General features: G+C 56.5%; 1 protein-coding gene and 1 non-coding gene across 3 annotated transcripts in view; both read left to right on the top strand.

Moving 5' to 3' along the window:
• Nucleotides 1-3,154: 3,154 nt before the first annotated feature.
• Nucleotides 3,155-20,836, top strand: part of SLC43A2 (solute carrier family 43 member 2) — a 54,804-nt gene continuing 37,122 nt past the window's right edge. The window contains exons 1-4 of one of the 2 annotated variants that reach the window (XM_064378094.1): nt 3,155-3,325; nt 14,035-14,242; nt 16,544-16,599; nt 18,656-18,732. In XM_064378094.1, the coding sequence (XP_064234164.1) occupies nt 3,166-3,325; nt 14,035-14,242; nt 16,544-16,599; nt 18,656-18,732 (501 nt within the window). In that variant the 5' untranslated portion in view covers nt 3,155-3,165. Of the gene's footprint in view, nt 3,326-14,034; nt 14,243-16,543; nt 16,600-18,655; nt 18,733-20,836 lie in introns of those variants that run through there. The other variant, XM_064378095.1, reaches the window with a different exon arrangement.
• On the top strand, nt 14,508-14,611 carry LOC135275796 (small nucleolar RNA U13). The gene has a single exon (XR_010343376.1). It is a non-coding gene; the product is annotated as a small nucleolar RNA U13 (small nucleolar RNA).

The following is a 20,836-nucleotide window of genomic DNA, read 5'->3' as shown; positions in this document are numbered from 1 at the left end:
GGAAAGATTCCACAGGGTGGGGAACCAGATAGGTTACCAGCTGGAGCCGCTCCCCACTCCCACCCCCATTCCCCCCGCCCCCGCAGGCTGACAGCACCAATCCATGTCTGGGAGAGGTTGCCCTTGCCAGGTAGCCAGGGCGGGTTCTAGGCGGTAGGGGGCACACTCAGACTGGGGCAGGTGGAGCGGGAGGCATCTGGGGCTCCCACAGCCCTGGGGTGGTGGGGTTTTGTTTTATTATGTATATTTTTTGGTAGAGATGGGGGTCTCGCCATGCTGCCCAGGCGGGTGTCGAACTCCTGGCCCCCAAAGCGCTGGGATTCCAGACGTGGCCACCGCGCGGTGGTAGCTCTGGGGTGCTAAGCCAGCCCCCCGGGGCGGGCCACGGAGACCAAGCCGATTCTGGGGCAGTCAGAGGGTCTTCCAGGTCGGGCTAGTGTGTCTGATGCAGGGGACGAAGACGGGCAGCTGAGCTTTTGGTGCCCGGGCTTATCAGACTGGGAACCGGAGCCCCTTTGACCCCGCACGGACTTGTCCCTGAGGCATCGCCCCGCGGAGAGGGCCTCCCTTTGGGACCGGGAACAGGATGAAGGTGGGGAGTGGGGCTCAGGGCAGCAGGTGGCAACGCGGGCAGGGAGCACCCAGATGACGGATGTGGGAGGAGGGTCCCCGGGGGACCGAGCAGTGCGTGAACAGGGGCGGAGAAGGCTCCGTCTGATGGGGGACCTTGGGAGACCCCAAATCCTAGGACGGGACAGACAAGGGGGGTCTCGGGAGACCCCATATCCTAGGACGGGACAGACAAGGAGGCCTCTGGAGACCCTATATCCTAGGACGGGACAGACAAGGGGGTCCTCAGGAGACCCCAAACCGTAGGACGGGACAGACAAGGGGGTCCTCGGGAGACCCCAAATCCTAGGACCGGACAGACAAGGAGGTCCTCGGGAAACCCCAAATCCTAGGACGGGACAGACAAGGGGGTCCTCGGGAGACCCCAAATCCTAGGACGGGACAGACAAGGGGGTCCTCGGGAGACCCCAAACTGTAGGACGGGACAGACGAGGGGGTCCTCGGGAGACCCCAAATCCTAGGACGGGACAAAGGGGTCCTCGGGAGACCCCAAACCGTAGGACGGGACAGACAAGGGGGTCCTCGGGGGACCCCAAACCGTAGGACGGGACAGACAAGGGGGTCCTCGGGAGACCCCAAACCGTAGGACGGGACAGACAAGGGGGTCCTCGGGAGACCCCAAATCCTAGGACGGGACAGACAAGGGGGTCCTCGGGAGACCCCAAACCGTAGGACGGGACAGACAAGGGGGTCCTCGGGAGACCCCAAATCCTAGGACGGGACAGACAAGGGGGTCCTCGGGAGACCCCAAATCCTAGGACGGGACAGACAAGGGGGGCCTCGGGAGACCCCAAATCCTAGGAGGGACAGACAAGGGGGGGTCCTCGGGAGACCCCAAATCCTAGGACGGGACAGACAAGGGGGTCCTCGGGAGACCCCAAACCCTAGGACGGGACAGACAAGGGGGGCCTCGGGAGACCCCAAATCCTAGGACGGGACAGACAAGCCCCAAATTCCCTCACACATTTCCAGGGTCAATTTCCAGGCGCCCGGGAGGGGGAGGGGTCGTGAACCGGCAGGAGGCGCCACGCGTGGACCGCGTCCGGGATCCCAGACCCGGAGTGCGCCGGGACGGGAGCCGCCGGGCGGGAGCGCGAGAAGACAGGACCCGAAGCCCGAGGCCGCAGGGACGACAGCGCCGAGAGGAGCAGCGTGGGGGACCGGAGAGCGGAACGGCCGCGCGGAGCCGGCGCATCTGGGCGTGGTGACCGAGGCGGGAGCGGGAGAGCCCGGCCGGGGGCCTCGGGGGTCTCGTGGGGGTCCGCGGGGCGCCGGGACGCGGAGCGGAAGCCGCAGCCTCGCAGAGTCAGGGCGCTGGGGAGGCACCGGGGCGATGTCGCGGGGCTCCGCCGCGCTGGGATTCGGCGTGAAGGCGGCAGAGCCCAGGCCCAGCCCACAGCGCCGCGGCCCCCCCGACCCCTCGTCTCTCTTGTTTGTCTCCGAGTCCGGCCGGAACCGGCTTCTGCTCGCGGCGGGGCGGGCGGGTGGCTGGCTGCTGATTGGTCGACGCCTGTTTCCAGCCCCCGCTCAGCCAATCAGCGGGCGACAGTGTTTTCATCTCGGGTCGGAATAAAAGGGCTGGAATAAAAGAGGGCAGAAAAGGCGCCGGGCGGGCCCGACACGCGCGGAGCAGCCGGGGAGCGGGAGCCGGGAGAGGGAGCCGGGAGCGAGGCCGGCGAGGGCGCGCGGGCAGAGGCGGCACCGAAGCGGCGCGGGGAGCAAACGACGGAACCCGAGGAACTGGACGGAGCGGTGAGGGGCCGCCGCGGGAGACCACGAGAAGCGGAGGGCCGGGGATGGAGGCCGGGGGTCCGCTATCATGGAAACGGGCGAGGCGCCGGGGAACGCCCGCACTGGGGGTCTCGCGCCGCCGGTTTGAACCGGCTCCTGGTCTCCCACGCCGGGTTCGCGTGGCCGCAGCGCCTAGCGACCTAGACGGCGGCCAATGGCGTGGCAGTTCCTGAGCCGTCTGGCCAATCAGCGCGGCGGGGCGGGCCGTTCTGGAGCTCGGTGCGCTGATCTTGTGGTTGAGGAAACCCGCTCCGAAGAAGGGTCTCGGGTGCGGGCGGGAGGGCGCCTGTCAGGGCCCCGGGGAGTGGCCGCCCTCGGGCATCCCCCGGCCCAGGTGGCCGCGCCCCGCGCCGCTGTCCAGGCTGGCCCCAAGCCGTGTCAGTCCTGCTGGGGGCCAGGGCCAGGTCCACGGCCCTGAGCATGCGTGGGTCCCTTCGTGCCTCCGTGCCTCAGTTTACCTCGGAGTGAGACGCCTCCCTGCCTGGCCGGGGCGGCTCGGTCGGCGCGGAGGACGGCGGTGCGGGCCGGCCGCGGGTCGGTGGCCCAGGGCCGGGCAGGGCTGGGGCTCGCCTCGCCTGACCTCTTTCGCTGCGCGCTCCGGCCACCGCAGCCACGGAGGGGTGACGAGCCCTGCGGCAGCGGCCGGGTCGGTTCGGGGGGCGGCAGAGGCTGGGCAGGGCCGGCCGCTGACGCCGAGGTCTGTGCGCAGGTGGTGCAGAGCCGGAGCCCGAGCCGCGCCTCGCCATGGCGCCCACCCTGGCCACTGCCCATCGGCGCCGCTGGTGGATGGCCTGTACGGCCGTGCTGGAAAACCTCCTCTTCTCGGCAGTCCTCCTGGGCTGGGGCTCGCTGCTCATCATGCTCAAGTCGGAAGGCTTTTACTCCTACCTGTGTACCGAGCCAGGTGAGACAGGCGCCTGGGGCTGCGGGGGGCTCCCGGAGTCGGGGCTCTGGGTGGGGGCGGGAGGGGGCGAAGACCTACGAGCAGTACCTCACTCACCGCCCAGCGCCTCTCGGGCATCTAAAGGCCCACTGGATCCTCACCCGGCCCTGCCGGGTACTTATCATTGCCCCGTTTTGTGGGCAAAGACATGGAGGCTCAGAGCCATCTTCGGTCTTGGGCAAGGCCACAGAGCCACAGCTGCTGTCCAGGGTGTTCCTTCCACCCCAGGAGCGTTGCTGGGCTCCCCTCCTCTCCTCCCCGCGCCTGGAACGCGGCTTGCCTTGTAGTAAACATGTTGCTCTTGGATGGTGAGAAAGAGGAACTCCTGGTTTAGGGGCTGGGGTGCAGCAGGAGAGGAAGTGGCCTTGCCTCCGCCCCAGGCAGGGCTCATCTAGAATCTAGAAGTTTCTTCTTAGGCGGTTGTGGAGTCTCCCAAGTGCTTGCTGGACACAGTTTCTTGTCTGTTTTTGCCAACTTATGATTCTCCAAAGGACATTCCCTCCCACGGGCTGTGAGGACATCTCCGTGGCTTCCCAGCCCCGTGGGGATGAAGGGGAAGAGGAGAAGGGAACGTTTGTGGAGATAGTCCGGCCTGCTGTCTTCTTGCTGAAGGCAGGCTGGGCACGCTTCTGTGCCTGACATCTGCACTACCCAACACACACGCTCACCTTCACACCTTCACATCCTCTGGGAGGATCCCAGTTACTACAGGGCAGTAGGCTCAGCCCCACAGGAGGGCCACAGCAGCCCAGCCTCTGGCCTCCTACCCTGCTCTTTAGGCGATCGTAACAGGAAATGCTTCCCTCTGTGCTCTCCTTGATCCCAACGGTAGCTGCATAACAGCTGAACTCACATCACCTCTCTCCCCAGGGCCAGAGAGCCATTAGATGGAGGTAGCCCAAGACTGACTTCCTGAGTCCCCACCAGCAGGCCTTTTCCTTCTAGAGCTCTTTGCAGGAAGAGAAGGCTTTGCGCCAGCTCATGCTGGGTGTCATCCTTTGTGGAAGCCTCCCTGTTTCCTTTCTCTGATCTGCCCGGAGTCCCCTGTGTATCCAAGTCTCTAGGGAGGGAGGCTTCGCTGGAGAGGTTCGAGCAGGAGAAAGCGGGGAATGCAGAGGCCCTGGGGAGTGGACAGAAAGTGTATCATTTATAACTAACCTTTAGCCTTTAGCCACTCAAAAATATTTCCTAATAGCCTAAGGGTTCTTGGCAGGCCTTTCTCCACATCAGCAAGAAACCTTAGGAGTTGGGAAGAGTCAGACCTTGTTCCCTGAGCAAGCTTTCTGCTTTGCCCAAGAGATGGTAGGAGATTAATTTCTCTCCTAAGGGCACAGGTGGGAATCCTCGCCTCTCTCCTCCTCCTTTATAGATATGACCCTTCCTGTTTGCCATTTTTTTTAAAAAAAAATAAGCAGGCCGGGTACGGTGGCTCACACCTGTAATCCTAGCACTTTGGGAGGCTGAGATAAGCAGATCACAAGGTCAGGAGTTCAAGACCAGCCTGACCAATATGGTGAGACCCTATCTCTACTAAAAATACAAAAATTCAGCTGGGCGTGGTGGCGCGTGCCTGTGATCCCAGCTACTCAGGAGGCTGAGGCAGGATAATCACTTGAACCTGGGAGGCAGAGGTTGTAGTAAGCTAAGATCACGCCACTGCACTCCAGCCTGGGTGACAGAGCAAGACTTCATCTCAAAAAAAAAAAGGCAGAAAAAAAAATCATCTCCAAAAAAAGCTTTTAGTGTCTCATCCAGACCAGCGGACTGTTGTGGGTAGAGTTTTTTTTCCTTTGGACTCGCCATGGTGTCGGGAAGGTCACATCTAGGTGGTTTTTTTCATAGATTGTCCACTGATTTAACTTACTGTATGGTTTTGGCAGAATTCCAAATTCCTTCATTCCTGCCTCAACCTCGGCCTCTTCCTCTAAGAAAGGGACCTCAGCTTCTTCCCCACGGTCTCTGTCGTGCCGGTGAGGTGCTGAGTCGGTGGTTAAGCCCGGGGAGACTTGACAGATTGCTCCTCTAAACCGAAGTGAAGGTGAAGGGTCAGGACTGTGGATTGAACATCAACCTCTTATCCTGGGCGTTTGCTCCTGCCTCCAATTTTGTTTTTTCTGACGATCTGGCAAACCCACTGAGCCCCCGTCCCGGGCAGGAAGGCTGCTGAGTCCACACAGCTTATCTCTGTGGCCTCTCTGCTCCTTGATTCTTGGAGTCGGCATCACCAGTTCTCTTTCAGGCCAGAAATCCCCACACGTTGCTTGTCTGGGAGTGCCTTGCAAAGTCAGGGTGAAGGTTTCTGCTTGGGTCTGACATTTTCAAACTTGGCGGATGGCTGGATTGCAGAGAAGCACTCAGGCCATTTTTCCAATTTATTGAATTAGGCTCATGAAAGGCTGAGCAGTCCCGGGCAGTCCCCAGCTGATTGAGATGCAAATTGGTCAGCTTTGTGTGGCTCTCAGACGAAGTCTTCTGTTCTCCGAAGAAAATTCGCCTGAACCTGTTGAAGGGTTCTTAGAACTCGTTCTCAGGACTCCAGCCAGAATCTGGCCACAGGCGTGGTGTTGGCTCCAGCGTGGGGCAGTGGCAGAAGTAAGGAGACAGCTCATTTCTCCGCTCCCCTCCGTTTCTTCTTCCTTGCCCATTGGGAGAGGTGACAGGTGGGGTCTGCGGACCTGGGCTCGGGCCTTGACGACGGGCTTTGCACGACATCCACCAGGTGCTGTTGCTGGGCGCCTCCCTAGGCCCCTGGCGAGGGCAGGAGACCTACTGGGTTCTCAGCCCCAGAAGCGGGGCTTTCCCAGAGCTGTGTCTTTTTGGCCTCTGGGATGGCGCCGTCACCGGCTGCGCCCGAGCCCTTCCCTCCTTTGGTCTGTGGTCCAGTGGCCCACTTCAGCGGGGTCAGGGTGGGCTTGTGGGGCTGCGGCTACCTGTGGGTGGTGGTCTCACTCTGCTGCCCAGGCTGAATGTGTGGTGCAGTCACAGCTCACCGGCCTTGACTCCTGGGCTCAAGCGATCCTCCCGCTCAGCTCCTGAGTAATGGGACTACAAGTGGGCACCACCAACCCAGCTAATATTTTTTTTTTTATACTTTTTTTTTCCTTTTTTAAGACGGGGTTTCACCATGTTGGTCAGGCTGGTCTGAACTCCTGACCTCAGGTGATCTGCCCACCTTGACCTCCAAAGTGCTTGGATTACAGGCGTGAGCCACCATGCCCGGCCTCCAGCTAATTTTTGAATTTTTTTTTTTTGTGGAGACAGGGTCTCACCATCTTGCCCAGGCTGGTCTCAAACTCCTGGGCTCAAGCAGTCCTCCCTCGTCAGCTGCCCAAAGTGTTGGGCCTACAGGCATGAGCTACTATACCCAGTTAGGTTTAATTTTTTTTTTTTTTTGAGACAGCGTCTCACTCTGTTGCCCAGGCTTCAGTGCAATGGCGTGATCTCGGCTCGCTGCAACCTCTGCCTCTCAGGTTCAAGCAATTCTCCTGCCTCAGCCTCCCGAGTAGCTGGGATTACAGGCGCCCACCACCACGCCCGGCTAATTTTTGTATTTTTTAGTAGAAACAGGGTTTCACCATATTGGTCAGGCTGGTCTTGAACTCCTGACCTCAGGTGATCCACCCGCCTTGGCCTCCCAAAGTGCTGGGATTACAGGCTTGAGCCACCGTGCCCAATCAAATTTTTTGTAGAGATACACGTTTCACCATGTTGGTCAGGCTGGTCTCCAGCTCCTGGGCTCAAGTGATCCTCCGGCCTCAGCCTCTGAAAGTTCTGGGACTACAGTTGCGAGCCACCATATCCTGTTAACTTTCAAATGTTTTGTAGAGATAGGGGGTTTCACCATGTTGCCCTGGCTGGTCTTCAACTCCTGACTCAGTCTGTCTGCCTGCCTTGGGCTCTCAGATGTTGGGATTACAGGTGTGAGCCACCGCTCCTGGCCCGTGTGTGGATATTGAATCCCCTCTTTCTTGTAACCTAAATATTCAGTAAAGATTGACGAAGGTGCCATGCTGGGGGTACAGAGCAAACACGTCATCACAGGAACACCTGTGTAATTCCAGGTGGTGGTCGGGCCCCAAGAAAGCAGGGTGCCAGGAGCTGGAACAGCAGCAGGGATCTGGCTCCCCCGGGTGGGAGGGCCTCTCTGCGTTCAGCTGGAAGCCTGGAGGTTGAGGAGGGGTGAGTCAGGAGAGGAGAGTCCACCCTGGAGGAGGGAGAGAAGTGGGAAGGGGTTGGGCCTGCGAGGCCTGGGAGGCCTTCTGGGGAAACTGGATTTTATTCCCAAGGCAGGAGGAAGCCGGGGAGGTGGAGGAGGGTGATGGTCCAGTTCCCCTGTTAGAGGCTCAAGGGAATTGCTGATGGCTTGCCGCATGCTGGGGTGTGGGTGGTGTAGAAAGCAGAAGTCATCAAGCCCCTGCCCGAGGAAGGCACTCATGGTCTGACCATGGCCGTGAAGGCAGACCGTGGTTGTATGCTCCTTACCACTGCTGCTGCTCTGCCTATGGTGCCAGGAGAGAGCCTGGCACAGGGGTCCCTGTGAGGGCAGAGGTGCTGCCGCCCACACTGGGAACACAGGGCCACTCTTGGTCCCCATGGGCTGAGTGAAGCTGTGGATGTTGACAGGAGACTTCTCTGCTGGTTTGAGGACCTCTTTATTTTTTTTGGCCAGAAGGGAGACGGTTTCACTCTTGTCGCCCAGACTGGAGTGCAGTGGCGTGATCTCGGCTTACTATAACCTCTGCCTCCCGGGTTCAAGTGATTCTCCTGCCTCAGCCTCCCGAGTAGCAGGGATTACAGGCATGTGCCACCATGCCCGGCTAATTTTGTATTTTTAGTAAAGACGGGATTTCTCCATGTTGGTCAGGCTGGTCTTGAACTCCTGACCTCAGGTGATCTGCCCACCTCAGCCTCCCAAAGTGCTGGGATTACAGGCTTAAGGCACCACGCCTAGCAATTTTTTTTTTTTTTTGACAAGGAGTCTCACTCTGTCACCAGGCTGGAGTACAGTGGCGAAATCTCAGCTCACTGCAACTTCCACCTCCTGGGTTCAAGTGATTCTTCTGCCTCAGCCTCCCGAGTAGCTGGGATTACAGGTGCCCCGACCACACCCAGCTAATTTTTGTATTTTAGTAGAGATGGGGTTTCGCCATGTTGGCCAGGCTAGTCTCGAACTCCTGACCTCAGGTGATCCACCTGCGTCAGCCTCCCGAAGTGCTGGGATTACAGGCGTGAGCAACCATGCCCTGCCCAAGGACTTCTCTTTTTTGTGTCTCTCCCCACACCCACAGGCCAGTGTGGATAGCCTTCTTAAATCCAGCCTTTCATTTTTATTGCTGTAAATATGACTTTTAAACTTTTTCCCCAGTTTATTTGGAATTTAAAAAACTCCTTAGCAATGGGGAAGAAGGTTGAAAGACTGGGCCGCCGGCCTCCAGATGCGTCTCAGGGAAGACCTCGCCCTTGGCCTCCCACACCCCAGCCTCCCTTCTCCCCGGCTCGTGACCTGATTTCCCTCGCAGGGCCCCTCGGGCACCCTGGCGTCTTGGTGTCCGTGAAGGTCCTGTCTGGCTCAGGCTGGCTCTCGGGGCGTCGCGGGAGGCTCTTGGTGCTGTTCTCACCCAGCGAGGTTCAGGCCTCCTGGGGCTGCCCAACACCACAGGCAGCCTTTTCCCGGCTGTGCTCTCAGCATCTTCTCTCTGGGATACCAGCCTCTCCCTGGGTAGGCCAGCATCGGCACGGAGCTTCGGAGTCTGGCGGCCTGCAGTGAAGCCAGCTTCCCCAGGGGCCCTCCAGGAGACCTCCGCAAGTGACTCACCTGCCCTGAGCGTCCTTTGGGGATACCCTGACTGTGTCCTCGTGGGGACTATGGGGTGCGCGTGGGCTCTCCCGTTGAGTGCACAGCCGGCACACACTGGCACTCCACACGTGGCACCTGCTGCTGGGCCCGCCCGCCGCTCGGGGGCCAGGCCCGGTCCACCCAGCACAGCCTCCGCCTGCCCGTGCCCTCCTGCATGTGGTTTGCTGTGTGCCTGAGCCGACCTCTCACCTACATGTGCCCTACCGGCTGAGGATGGAGATGGGGCTTCCTGCCGGATGGACTAAGATTCCAGGGACGGGAGGGACTGGAGGGACGGGAGGTCCCTGGCGGGGGCGCAGCCTGGAGCAGGGGCTCTGGAAGTAGCAAGTCAGGCAAGGGCAGCTCAGGAACTTGGAGGGGACCTCAAGCCAAGTACTCCTTGGTCCCCAAAAGCCTCATGTTGGAGGCCCCCCTTTCCTTTGGCTCCCTGGGATGTGGGGAGGCTCCTCTTTGACTCGGGGGAGCCCGAGCAGGGTCACAGCACCCTCTTTTCTCTGCGTAAACATCTGGCGCATCTCCTGTGAGTGGGCGGGCAGCGCCCCGCCTCCCTGCCCGGCTCTCCTCGTGAACAGCCCTGCTCCTGTTCTTGGCACGCGCTGGCCACTGCAGCTGTTGCCTGTCCCCTCGGTTCACCTTCCCTGGCCGGGCTGGGCCACTCTGGCTGCCCCTGAGGAGGCGTCTGTTGAATAAACAGGTGCAGGTGAGGAGCGCAGCAGGCTGGCCCAGGGTGAGGCCCAAGCTCCAGGCAGGGAACAGAGGGGCATTCCAGGCCTTGACACTTCCTGGGTGCTTAATCTGTTTGTCTCTCTCCTGGCCCACAGTGCCCAGGTGGGAGCAGAGGGAGAGGAGCAGCCTGGGTGTGACTGTGTGTGGCCATCTGCTGGGGCTATGTGGGCTGTTACTGTCAACAAAGCTGCTGGGCTCACCAAGGGTTTTGTTCCCTCCAGGAGCAGGGAGACTCTCAATTGCTCTATAAGCAGGAGAAGCCACTCACCTTCCCCCGGCCCACCCAGAAGCATCTGTGGCTGGACAGGACTGCCTGGAGGCAGGAGGCGGGCAGAGGGCCTGTTGGCCACGTGGGAGGGATTTGTTTAAGGGGAGAAGGATGGTGGTCTAGAGCGTGAGGTCCCTGCACCTGTGTGTGGTGGCTCCAGGGTAAAGATGGGAAGGACAGATACTCTCACCTCTCCCCTATGCAGTTAAAGGAGTGACCAGATCTCTAATCAATTTAAGACATTTTTATTGTTTGTTTGTTTGTTTGCTGCAACCTCTGCCTCCTGGGTTCAAGCCATTCTCCTGCCTCAGCCTCCTGAGTAGCTGGGATTACAGGCACCCACCACCATGCCCAGCTAAGTTTTGTATTTTTAGTAGAAACGGGGTTTCACTATGTTGGCCAAGCTGGTTTTGAACTCCTGACCTCAGGTGATCCGCCCTTTCAAAGTGCTGGGATGACAGGCATGAGCCCCTGCGCCTGGCCTTAAGACATTTTACCCCATCCTTGCTGCTGGCAAATCAAGGAGGCTGGCCGGGCGCGGTGGCTCAGGCCTGTTATCCTAGCACTTTGGGAGGCCGAGGTGAGTGGCTCACCTGAGGTCAGGAGTTCAAGACCAGCCTGGCCATCATGGTGAAACCCCATCTTTAAAAAAAAATGTCAAGGAGGCTGCCTCGGGTACAGAGCCTTGGGATTTTTACCTTCTGGCTCTAGATGAGAAAAGCCATGTGTTTAGGGACCCAGCTGTGGCTCCTCCCTGGGGTAACTGGAGGTCCCCATGCCTTTGCTCATGGGTGGTGCTGCCTCCAGACCCTGCACGGCCCCGCAGGCCACCCTCCCGGGCCCTGGAGCGCCCTCTCCACCCGTCCCCTCTGTCACCTCAGAGCCAGTTTGCTCCTCTCTGCATGTCCTCCTGGAAATGACTGTTGCTCTGTAGAGACCCTGTTTCCCCCACTTCAGAGCTAATTCCCATTGCTGCTGGCTTGAGGACCCTGCTTGCCACGTGCTTTGGCTGACAGTGTCGGGGGGCTTCTTTTGGGAAACCAAGAGAAACTGGCAGAGCGGGGAATCAGGTTGTGAGGTTTTGTTTCTATGGCTCTGAGTGGTTCACCTTGTGGCTCTGATCTCCTTAAATCCCCTGAGATTCAGCTTGGTTCTGTTGATTCCTCTCTTGATCCTTTGCCTTTTGGCCATTGTGATCTGGTTTCACTTTTGGTTTTGGTTTTTTTCGAGACGGAGTGTCACTTTGTCACCCAGGCTGGAGTGCAGTGGTGCAATCTCGGCTTGGTGCAACCTCCACCTCCCCGGTTCAAGTAATTATCCTGCCTCAGCCTCCCTAGTAGCTGGGACTACAGGTGCATGCCTGGCTAATTTTCGTATTTTTAGTAGAGATGGGGTTTCACCATGTTGGCCAGGCTGGTCTTGAACTCCTGACCTCAGGTGATCCACTTGCCTTGGCCTCCCACAGTGCTGGGATTACGGCATGAGCCACAGCGCCCGGCTAATTTTTGTATTTTTAGTAGAAATGGGCTTTCTCCATGTTGGCCAGGCTGGTCTTGAATTTCCGACCTCAGGTGACCCACCTGCCTCAGCCTACCAGAGTGCTGGGATTACGGGTGCCCACCACCACCATGCCCGGCTAATTTTTGTATTTTTAGTAGAGACGGAGTTTCTCCATCTTGGCCAGGCTGGTCTTGAACTCCTGACCTCAGGTGACCTGCCTGCCTCGGCCTACCAGAGTACTGGGATTACAGGTGCCCACCACCACCATGCCCAGCTAATTTTTGTATTTTTAGTAGAGACGGAGTTTCTCCATGTTGGTCAGGCTGGTCTTGAACTCCCGACCTCAGGTGACCCACCTGCCTTGGCCTTCGAGAGTGCTGGGATTACAGACATGAGCTACCACCATGTCCAGCTAATTTTTGTATTTTTAGTAGAGACAGGGTTTTACCATGTTGGCCAGGATGGTCTCGAACTCTCGACCTCATGATCCGTCTGCCTCAGCCTCCCAAAGTGCTAAGGTGACAGGCGGGAGCCACCGCGTCCTGCCTTTATTGGGTGCTTTCTATGCCTAGGTGAGCTCCAGAAGGTTTTCTGGATTTTCTCTGTTTTTTTTTTTCTTTTTTTCTGTTTTCTTTGGTTTTCTGGATTTTCTCATGGATCTTCCCCTAAACTCTAGGAGGTGGATGTTATTATTATACGATTCCATTTTGTGGACGAGGAAACCGAGCTAGAGCAAGGTCATATTGGTAGAAAGTGGAGGAACCGAAACTGGAACCTGGAAGCCAGATTCCAGCACCGAGCTCTCCATCCACCTGCCCCCAGCGGGACTCCCTGGTCACACGCTGGCACGAGGCCCGATTCCACCCCTGTGAATCCCTTCCAGTGACCTTGGGGCAGCCCCGAGAGGCCTGAGCAAGCCTTTGCAAACCTCAGCTTCACGGCCCTGGTGCCAGAGGGCTGCAGTTGGAAAGCAGGCAGTTATCTGGAGAAAAGCATTTCCTTCACTCTCCCAGTGTGACCTCGCATCTAATCAAAGTCTGCTCCTGTTTTCTGCAGGATTAGTCAGCATCTCTTAACTAGCAGTCCCGGCGAGGAGAGCTCCTCAGCCGCGCTCCTGGCCCATCCTCTGCCCTCCTGCCCTCCGCTGCCACAGCACTTTTCTCTTCCTTTTTGTGCTGTTGGGTGGCTGGGTGGACTTTGGAGGGGGCCATTAAGGGCTGGGTGTGTCAGACACACCAGACTTGGAGGCGCAGCACGCAGTGGGGTCTGGGCGTGGGCACAGGATGGCAACACGGTGACCCCAAAAAGGAAAATTAGAAAGGTGCATCTTGGCCGGGTGCAGCAGCTCATGCCTGTAATCCCAGCAGTTTGGGAGGCTGAGGCGGGTGGATCACCCGAAGTCAGGAGTTCAAGACCAGCCTGGCCAATATGTTGAAACCCTGTCTCCACTAAAAATACAAAAATTAGCTGAGTGTGTTGGCGGGTGCCTGTAGTCTCAGCTACTGGGGAGGCTGAGGCGGGAGAATCACCTGAACCTGGGAGACGGAGGTTGCAGTGAGTCGAGATCATGCCACTGCACTCCAGCCTGGGTGACAGAGGTGAGACTCCGTCTTCAAAAAAAAAAAAAAGTGGGGGGGGCGTCTCAGTGAGTGAAAGCAAATAACACAGGATGATTAAAAAAACCAAAACTTTCCAAAGTGGTTCTAAGACACAGTTCATGTGGTATTTGATGCTATGAAAATTTTAGGGGCAGAATGTGGCATCTGTCCTTCTGCGTTTGCGAAGGCCACCGGGCTCACCGTTGAAGGAGGTGCCTCAGTCTCCCCACCCTGACAGAGGAGCATCAGGGTATTGGGGTACACCAGCAGCTTGTCCATCCCAGGTGGTCTGGCGTCTGCCCGCCTGCTGGCTGCAGTCTGTCCCACGGACACAGGTGCGGTGAGGAGCTCCCAGCCAAGGCTGAGGCCCCGCCCCGAGGTCTGCCGTTCAGGGTGGAGGCTGCACTAGAACAGCTGGAACAGGGCTCTCAACCTGGGCTTCGTCGCTCTTCGAGGGACACACAAAGCTCCTGAAATTGTGGATAAACCTTGGTGTGCATTTCCTGGGTCTCTACTGGATTCTTCAAAGGGCCCATGGCCCCCACAGAAGTTATTTTCACTCCAGGGACTTGGGCCAAATGGCCATCCAAGCCTGCTGTGGGGTAGCCTGAGCTCTGGCAAGCCCCTGAGCCAGCCCTGGCATTCCCAGTGGGGGGGCTCTGAGTGGGCACCTGCCCCTGCCGTGACCCTGAGGTCAGGGTTTCCTTCCCTCTTCACACAGAGAATGTCACCAATGGCACAGTGGGTGGCACAGCAGAGCCGGGGCATGAGGACGTGAGCTGGATGAACGGCTGGCTCAGCTGCCAGGCCCAGGATGAGATGCTGAACTTGGCCTTCACTGTAGGCTCTTTTCTGCTCAGTGCCATCACCCTGCCCCTCGGCATCGTCATGGACAAGTATGGCCCGAGGAAGCTCCGGCTGCTGGGCAGGTCAGTGCGGGTCCCTGGGGGCAGGGGGTGGGCAGGTGGGCGCCTGGGCTGAGCTCCACACAGAAGGGTATCCTGGTCGTACCTGCTTCAGGTGTGCTGTGGGGCTCCGTAAAGGCCCATCCAGAGTGGAGTTCCTACCCCGTCACCCACCGGGTGCCAGGTACTGTGGTCTTCGCTGTGTTCCCATGCTGAATAAGAAAAGCACCAGGCTCCGGGCCGGCCAGGGGGATCTGGAGTTGCTTGGCATTAGGAACGTGGGTTTCCGATCCTTTTCTAGTTCAGAAGCGCGACTGCTGGGGATTCACTCTCACGTGTAAGATACGTTTCCCTCAAACCTAGTTCTGAGGCTGGCACGGTGTCCATGTGATGCAGAAACAGCAACACTGCTTTCCTCAGTGTGTTTGACCTTAGACCTCCCTCCACCAGAGAGATTTTCAACATGTACCCCAATATAATAAACACTTGGAATTGTAAATGATCTATGCCATTCTTTTTCATTTCCCCCCTCCGAGATGGAGTCTCACTCTGTCGCCCAGGCTGGAGTGCAGGGGCGTGATCTCGGCTCACTGCAACCTTCGCCTCCTGGGTTCAAGCGATTCTCCTGCCTCAGTCTCCCAAGTAGCTGGGATTACAAGCGCCGTCTACCACATCCAGCTAATTTTTGTATTTTTAGTAGAGAGGGGTTTCACCACATTAGCCAGGCTGGTCTCGAACTCCTGACTTCATGATCTACCCACCTTGGCCTCCCAAAGTGTTGGAATGACAGATGTGAGCCACCACCCCCAGCTCCTCCGTGCCTTTTTTTTTTTTTTTGAGACACAGTTTTGCTCTCTTCGCCAAGGCTGGAGTGCAATGGCAAAACCTCAGCTCGCTGCAACCTCCACCTCCCAGGTTCAACTGATTATCCTGCCTCAGCCTCCCAAGTAGCTGGGATTACAGGCACATGCCACCATGCCCAGCTAATTTTTTGTGTTATTATTATTTATTATTATTATTATTATTTTTTATTTTTTTTTTTTTTGAGACGGAGTTTCGCTCTTGTTACCCAGGCTGGAGTGCAATGGCGCGATCTCGGCTCACCGCAACCTCCGCCTCCTGGGTTCAGGCAATTCTCCTGCCTCAGCCTCCTGAGTAGCTGGGATTACAGGCACGCGCCACCGTGCCCAGCTAATTTTTTGTATTTTTAGTAGAGACGGGGTTTCACCATGTTGACCAGGATGGTCTCGATCTCTTGACCTCGTGATCCACCCACCTCGGCCTCCCAAAGTACTGGGATTACAGGCGTGAGCCACCGCGCCCGGCTATTTATTATTATTTTTGAGACAGAGTCGCCCAGGCTGGAATGCAGTGGCGCAATTTCCGCGCACTGCAACCTCTGTTGCCCAGGTTCAAGTGATTCTCCTGCCTCAGCTTCCTGAGTAGCTGGGGTTACAGGCACCTGCCACCACACTTGGCTAATTTTTGTATTTTTAGTAGAGACGGGGTTTTACCATGTTGGTCAAACTGGTCTCAAACTCCTGATCTCAGGTGACCCACCCGCCTGGACCTCCCAAAGTGCTGGGATTATAGAGCCTGGCAGGGCCTCCTAAGCTGCACAAGATGATTCTCTAAAAAAATTTTTTCTTAGAGACAAGGTCTCACTATGTGGCTTAGGCTGGTCTTGAACTCCTGGCCTCAAGTGATTTTTTTACCCCTTGTCCTCCCAAAGTGCTGAGATTACAGGTGTGAGCCAACATGTCCAGATAATTTTTGTTTTTTAATGAGGTTTATGTTTCTCATCAGTAAATTGGGGCCAATTATTCTCCTTAGAATTGTTCAATTAAATGAAATAATGCATGTAAATGTTCTGCAAGCATCTGACACAGTACACACCCCAAAGTAACACTGACATTAATGGTAACGCTGACTATTATGGGCACGGTGGCTCACGCTTGTAATCCCAGCACTTTGGGAGGCTGAGGTGGGTGGATCACCTGGGGTCAAGAGTTTGAGACAAGCCTGACCGACAATGGTGAAACTCACCCCGTCTCTACTAAAAATACAAAAATCAGTTGGGCATGGTGGTGTGCACCTGTAATCCCAGCTACAAAGGAAGCTGAGACAGGAGACTCACTTGAACCTGGGAGGCGGAGGTTGCAATGAGCTGGTGTTGCACCATTGCACTCCAGCCTGGGCGACAGAGCGAGGCTCCATCTCCAAACAAACAAACAAAAACAGAAAAAAAATAATAAAGTTGTTTAATAAAAACACTTAATGAAGTTGTAATGGTAAGTAACATCCCTCCCGTTCTGCTTGTCTTAGCGCCTGCTTTGCTGTCTCCTGCTTGCTGATCGCGTACGGAGCGAGCAACCCGAACTGTGAGTGTCGTCTTCCTCCATCTTTTGTCAGGGACTGGGGAGAGAGTGCCCCAAGCTGCCCCCGGCCCCCTGCTCTTGGACATGGTACTGGGCCTGGCGCTCGCTGCTCGAGTTAGAGGGGCACCTGTTAGGCCTTTCCTCAGTCACTTATCTCAAATGGATGGCTGGGTCAGAGAGCAGCCACCCCAGAGAGAAGCTTCCAGGGTAAACACAGCTTCATCTCATCACCAAACCAAGCCAGTTCCTCACTGATGCCAACCCGGGAGGCCAATTCTTTTTTTTTTTTTTTGGACATAGTCTTGCTCTGTCACCCAGGCTGGAGTGCAATGGTGTGATCTCGGCTCATTGCAACCACTGCCTCCCAGGTTCAAGTGATTCTTCCTCAGTCTCCCAAGTAGCTGGGATTACAGGCACCCGCCACCACGCCCAGCTAATTTTATGTATTTTTAGTAGAGACGGGGTTTCACTGTGTTGGCCAGGCTGGTCTCAAACTCCTGACATCAGATGATCTGCCTGCCTTGGCCCTGCAAAGTGCTGGGATTAGAGGCGTGAGCCACCTCGCCTGGCTGAGGCGAGTTCTAAGAACCAGGTTGGCCACAGGGGCACGGTCCTCCGTGTGTGCAGAAGTCATGAGCTGAGTCCCCTCCAGGCAGCACAGGCCACAGCATTAAGGATGACTTAGAAGCCACCTGGTCCACAGCCCTGCTCAGGTAGAGCCGTTGTTTTAAGGACTTGTAGGACAAACACCAAAAAAGGACTTGAGTTTCCCCAAAATCTCAGCCAGGCTCATCTGCTGATTTTCAGGCACCTCTGTTTTTGGATTCAGTGAAGTAGCTTCTTTAGGCCTCTGCTTGCTGCTAATGTTCTGTTTTGTTTTGTTTTTTCAAGTTGACAGGTGAAGCTAATGTTTGTTTTTGTTGTTTTGTTTTGTTTTAGAGATAGGGTCTTGCTCTGTCGCCCAGGCTGGAGTGCAGTCATGCATCACAGCTCACTGTGCCCTGGACCTCCCAGGCTTTAGTGATCCTCCCACCTCAGCCTCCAGAACTGCTCGTACTGCAAGCACACACCACCGCACCTGGCTCATTTTTAATTTTTTTTTAGAGAGGAGGTCTTACTTTGTTGCCCGGGCTGGTCTTTAACCCCTGGGCTCAAGCGATTCTGTGGCTTCAGCCTCCCAAAGTGTTGGGATTCTAGGTGTGAGCACTGCACCTGGCCGCTGCTAATGTTAATTGGAGAGAAGAAGACGGGGTGCCTCTTTTGCAAGAGCCCAGGCTCTGTGAAATAGGCATGTGGAGGCCGGGTATGGTGGCTCACGCCTGCAATCACAGCAGCACTTTGGGAGGCTGAGGTGGGCAGATCACCTGAGGTCGGGAGTTCAAGACCAGCCTGCCAACATGGTGAGACATACAAAAAGTTAGCTGGGCATGGTGGTGCATGCCTGTAGTCCCAGCTAGTTGAGAGGCTGAGGGAGGAGAACCACTTGAACCCAGGAGGCAGAGGTTACAGTGAGCCACAGTCACACCAATACACTCCAGCCTGGGCAACAAGAGCGAAACTCCATCTCAAAAAAAAAAAAAAGAGGCCAGGTGCAGTGTTCACACCTGTAATCCCAGCACTTTGGGAGGCCGAGGCAGATGGGTCAGGAGGTCAAGAGATCGAGACAATCCTGGCCAACAAACATGGTGAAACCCTGTCTCTGCTAAAAATATAACAAATTAGCTGGGCATTATGGCCCATGTGTGAAGTCCCAGCTACTCAGGAGGCTGAGGCAGAAGAATCGCTTGAACCTGGGAGCCGGAGGTTGCAGTGAGCCGAGATTGCGCCACTGCACTCCAGCCTGGGCGACAGAGCGAGACTCTGTCCCTCCCCAGAAAAAAAATAGGCAAGAGGAGGGGAGTGAGAAAGAGGCGGTTCCCTCCCCAGGTGTCAGGACTAACCCCGGCCTGCCTCACTGGGTTTCCTGGAGCCTGCACTGCTCAGGACTCTGGGCCGGATCCGCTTCCCAGGCGCTCGGCTGGGGTTTCCACTGACTCACGAGCTTCGCATCTCCCCACAGCCCTCTCGGTGCTCATCTTCATCGCCCTGGCTCTGAATGGCTTTGGTGGGATGTGTATGACCTTCACCTCATTAACAGTGAGTACGGACTTCTTAAAGCTCTCTAATTCAGTAATCTGCTTCTACGTTTGAGGCTGCTGTGATTGTTTCTACGTCCTTGCCTTCCATTTGCCTGCGTGTGCCTGGGTGTCCCCAACAGTACAGGGGCTTGGGTGAAGTGTTCTGGCCACAGAGCACGGCAGGGCCTCCTAAACTGAGGTCCTACAGGCAGCAGGGCATGGCTCTCACCATCCCCTGCCTTCCTTTTTTTTTGTTAAGACAGAGTCTCCCTGTGTCGCCCAGGCTGGAGTGCAGTTGTGTGATGTCAGCCCACTGCACCCCCTGCCTCCCAGGTTCAAAAGATTCTCCTGCCTCAGCCTCCCGAGCAGCTGGGATTACAGGCGCCCACCACCACACCCGGCTAATTTTTGTATTTTTAGTAGAGATGGGGTTTCACCATGTTGGCCAGGCTGGTCTCCAACTCCTGACCTCAGGTGATCTGCCCTCCTCGGCCTCCCAAAGTGCTGGGATGACAGGTGTGAGCCAGTGCGCCCGGCCGACATTCCCTGCCTCTGATCAGGGCTTTGATGCTGAGGAAGCAGCTTACTAGCTGTGTGCCCAAGGAAGGCAGAAGCAGGAAAACAAGATGCTGCCGCCCACTCTCTTTTCCTGTTTTCCATGGCAGCTGTCACCGGGGGCTCCAGGAGCTTGGGCTCATAGAGCAGCCTCCACACAGACCTCCCATGGAACTGCCCAGCCCCAGCCTTTGCCTTTGTCCAGAGCCCGGTGGGAAACTCAGGGGGACACCTGGGCTTCTGCTCTTCCTGGTTTCCTGAGTGCCAGGGCACAGCCAGCTGTCTGGGAAGGGAGATATCTCCTCGGGTGCTAAGCACCCCCTCGTTGAGAGCATCAGGATGTCACAAAATGTGCGTCTTCTTGAAGTTGGGGAGGCAGAAGAAAGGTACGGGTTGGAAGAAAGAAAGTCAACAAAGGGGCCAGTGCGGTGGCTCACGCCTGAAATCCCAGCACTTTGGGAGGTCGCGGCAGGTGGATCACTTGAGGTCAGGAGTTCAAGATTGGCCTGGCTAACATGGCGAAACTGTCTCTACTAAAAAATACAAAAAATCGCCGTGTGTGGTGGTAGGCACCTGTAATCCCAGCTCCTCGGCGGCTGAGGTGGGAGAACCCAGGAGGCGGAGGTTGCCACAAGCCGAGATCGCACTTCTGCACTCCAGCCTGGGCGGCAGAGCGAGACTCTGTCTCAAAAAAAAGAAAGTCAAAAAAAGAACAAAAAGTCTGTCCCAGAAGGAAGAAGAGAACTCTCTGTGGGTTTGCCTAGTTGGGCAATGGTGCCATTCAGAGCTGGCCTTTGGAAAGGAGTGAGAATAGCAACCTCTTCAGAGAGAGTTCTCTCCAGCAAGGAAACCTCACCCGTGTCTGTTTCCCAGTAAAAAGGGTTTTAAGACATAATACCTACCATTACTATTTGTAGGACACTCTGGTTTCTGATTTCCCTTGTCGCTGAGTCAGGAGTGGTGCTGTTGAAGGGTTCTTGTTTAGCTTTGAGGGAGGTCTGAGGGCCTCTGGGCCTCTCCTGGTTTTTTTTTTGTTTTGTTTTGTTTTTTTTGAGACAGTCTTGCTCGGTTGCCCAGGCTGGAATGCAATGGCATTGCAATGAGCCGAGTTCAAGCCACCCAGGTTCAAGCAATTCTCCTGCCTCAGCCTCCTGAGTAGCTGGGATTACCGGTGTGTACAACCATGCCCAGCTAACTTTTTGTATTTTTAGTGGAGGTGAGCTTTTACTGTGTGGGTCAGGCTGGTCTTGAACTCCTGACCTCAGGTGATCCACCCACCTTGGCTTCCAAAAGTGCTGGGATTACAGGTGTGAGCCACCATACGTGGTCCAAAAGTGGTTTTTATTTTAAAAATTCGAGTTGGGTGCAGTTGCTCACACCTGCAATGCCGGCACTGTGGGAGGCTACGGTGGGAGGATCTCTTGAGGCCAGGGTTGAGACCAGTCTGAGCAACAAAGTGAGACTCTGTCTCTCCATATATTTTTTTTAATTAGCTAGGGCACAGTGGCAGGTGCTTGTAGTCACAGCTACTCAGGAGGCTGAGGTGGGAGGAAGGCTTGAACCCAGAA

Source organism: Aotus nancymaae, unplaced genomic scaffold, assembly GCF_030222135.1.
Source record: "Aotus nancymaae isolate 86718 unplaced genomic scaffold, 86718_ANA_hifiasm-v0.15.2.pri h1tg000018l, whole genome shotgun sequence".
In the NCBI taxonomy this organism is placed as follows: Eukaryota; Metazoa; Chordata; class Mammalia; order Primates; family Aotidae; genus Aotus; species Aotus nancymaae.
This window is presented reverse-complemented; position numbering and strand designations above follow the sequence as displayed.